The sequence below is a fragment of the Anopheles darlingi genome, chromosome 2 (genome assembly GCF_943734745.1).
Source record: "Anopheles darlingi chromosome 2, idAnoDarlMG_H_01, whole genome shotgun sequence".
NCBI lineage: Eukaryota > Metazoa > Arthropoda > Insecta > Diptera > Culicidae > Anopheles > Anopheles darlingi.
Window position 1 is genome coordinate 57595797 of NC_064874.1, and position 2500 is coordinate 57598296.

At 46.3% G+C, this 2500-nt stretch overlaps 2 protein-coding genes across 2 annotated transcripts in view; both read left to right on the forward strand.

Annotated features, from left to right (window-relative positions):
* LOC125952479 (TATA box-binding protein-like 1) overlaps positions 1-1328 on the forward strand; it is a 5557-nt gene extending 4229 nt beyond the window's left edge. The window contains exon 4 of the mRNA XM_049681950.1: positions 1-1328. This exon is cut by the window's left edge and continues 1634 nt beyond it. The gene's annotated coding sequence lies outside the window, so the exon portion shown is untranslated.
* A 950-nt stretch (positions 1329-2278) lies between these two features.
* LOC125952732 (cyclin-dependent kinase 9) overlaps positions 2279-2500 on the forward strand; it is a 1698-nt gene continuing 1476 nt past the window's right edge. Inside the window, exon 1 of the mRNA XM_049682401.1 lies at positions 2279-2500. This exon is cut by the window's right edge and continues 53 nt beyond it. Within this exon, the coding sequence (XP_049538358.1) occupies positions 2387-2500 (114 nt within the window). The 5' untranslated portion in view covers positions 2279-2386.

Below are 2500 nucleotides of genomic sequence, written 5' to 3' on the forward strand. Positions count from 1 at the left end.
AATTTACTGGAAGGAAATGAAAGTCACAACCACACTTACACACACTTTCCAGCTTTCACAAGTGATAGTATTTCATTTACCAACTTGTCGATCCACCACCAATAATGGATTCGTGGCATCTCGCACTACGGAACACGGGACAGATGCGGGAGCTTGATCCTAAAGTAGCTCAGATTGAATCAAAAATCCCCAACCGATCGATGGAAGCGGGGGAGAGACGGGGGTAAGGAGCAAATATCGGCAGGCGTTACCCGCACATAATACTCCAGACCAATTAAAGAAAAAAAAAAACGGCGATATACTCACTGCAATATTCTCCGCGGACCCTAGCGTGCCTCCTCAGGCCACTCCCGATTATTCCTGAAAAATATCCAGTAAATCACTTAGCTCTAGGGATAGGAAGAAGCGTATGCCTAGAAACCTGGAAGTGGAGGGTAAGGAGGATAAGGAATTCAAAATCTATGGCCACTATAACCGACCCGTGGCACCCAGGCACAGGGATAGGAAAGGAAAAAAAAGGTGTAAGTCACGTGAACCAAAGAACTTATTACCTAATGCAGGTGAAAAGCACACACCACTAGCCAGCGCATGAAGAACGTGGCAAACGGGCTCCAGGGTGTGCCGAGCATGATCCTGCCGAATATATAACTAATTAGAACATCATCTCTACTCTAGAAGACGGAAGGACGCAAGGACAACACACACACACATACAAAATACACCTACATGGACACATACTCGAAACAGATGAAAAAAGAATTGATTATGAGAAGAAGGTAGCAGCAAAACCAGGGGCAGATGGGGATGGTTCCGGAACCGTTTCGGAGCCAGCGAGGAGCGGGAGTGTCGGATGGTAGTCTGTCGTTTTTGAAAAACATCATAATTAATAAAAAAAAACACATAAACCGCCTTAATCGTAAATTCAGATCGCGTAAATCGCGTGCGCCTGCCGCCAGTGGTAACCGGTCTGCGTATTGGCACGTGTACCGCGTCCCGGCCACCGGACGGTAGGCTCAAGACTCAATACGGACGGACGGTATTGCTGTGCCGTGTGGGATGAGCAGCCTAGAGTTAGAGAAAGATCTGAAATAGAATGGAATGAGAAAGTGGAAGGTTCAAGTGCTTTGGAAAATCAAATGCAGCGACACACAACCAGGTGCCGTGGACGGAAGCCGACGGGAACGCCATCACGCAAGTGTTTCTCATAGAGGAGTGTCTGGCTTTTTCTTTCTTTTGGTTCAATTTAGCGCTTAAGAGTAAGGAATATTTGTAAAACGATACACTGGCGGAAACAAAAATTTGAATAAAACAGAGACTTGTAGGTAAGATTTGTTGGTTAAACACGGAAACATGAGGCTTCTAGTAGTGGATTTCGTTAATGTTCGTTCGAGGCATGTAGAACGAGCGATGTTACTTCAAGAAATCTTTAGATCTTTCTATTGTTCATGGGAAAAATACTATTTTTTCCCAATTGCTAGTCAAATCATACTACCTCGGATGGTACCTCGGAGTGATGTTGGACGATAGGATCACCTTCACAGCCACGTGGAGCATGCAGCCAACAAGGCGAAGAGTGCACTTCATGCTCTGGTGGCCATGATGCGTAGGAGCGGGTCGCTCAGGAGCGCAAAAAAGCGTGTACTTGCTACTGTAGTAACGTCGATACTACGGTACGCGTGCCCGGCATGGGATAACGCATTAGGGAATGTCAAGAACTGCCTGATCCTTAACAGGGTACACCGGCAGGCTGCCATCAGAGCCACGTGCGCTTTCCGTAGTATCCTAACAGCAGCAGTCGGTGTGATAGTAGCAAATAAACCTATCACGATCCTGATAAAGGAAGTCAACGAGTGCTATGCCAGGCGCGGCATTCCGGGTATCCGCTCGGAAGCAAGACGCAGATCCTTAGGTGGGCAGGTCCGGCCTCCTCAGAAGCTGGAAATTCCACACTACCGGCTAGGAGATTTCGCCCTCCTAACGATGCCTGTGAAAATTTCCCACCCAACATCGAAAAAAAAGGTCAAATAATTAAAAAAAAAGTTCAAAAAATAGTCAAAAAAATTAAAAAAAATTATGAAAAAAGGTATTTTTTTTAAAGTGAAATGCCCGCTCTCGCACCAAAGAGTGAACGAGAAAAAATACAACAATCGCCCTCTACAGGCCAACATCTGAAGCAGCGTTAACTCCGACTCGACTTCCAAACCGCACGGTATAAACTTCATGTCGCTTGAAACAGAAGTGACGTTTCGTTGATTTTGTTCTGGCTGGTTTGTTGCGAAAAAAACACAAAACCAAAAATCCGCAAAATAAAAAGGAATTCATCGGGGCTTGTTGTCTCCGAATTAAGTAGGCCCGCGAAACCAGCAGAACCCATCGTTTTAGTATCATGAGTGCGGCCGAACATTCCGGCGGGGCTGCCAGTAACGTGGCGACCTCCACCACGGTGCTCAGTTTGGCCGACAAACAAAAGTACATCGAAACGTACGACTTCCCGTACTGC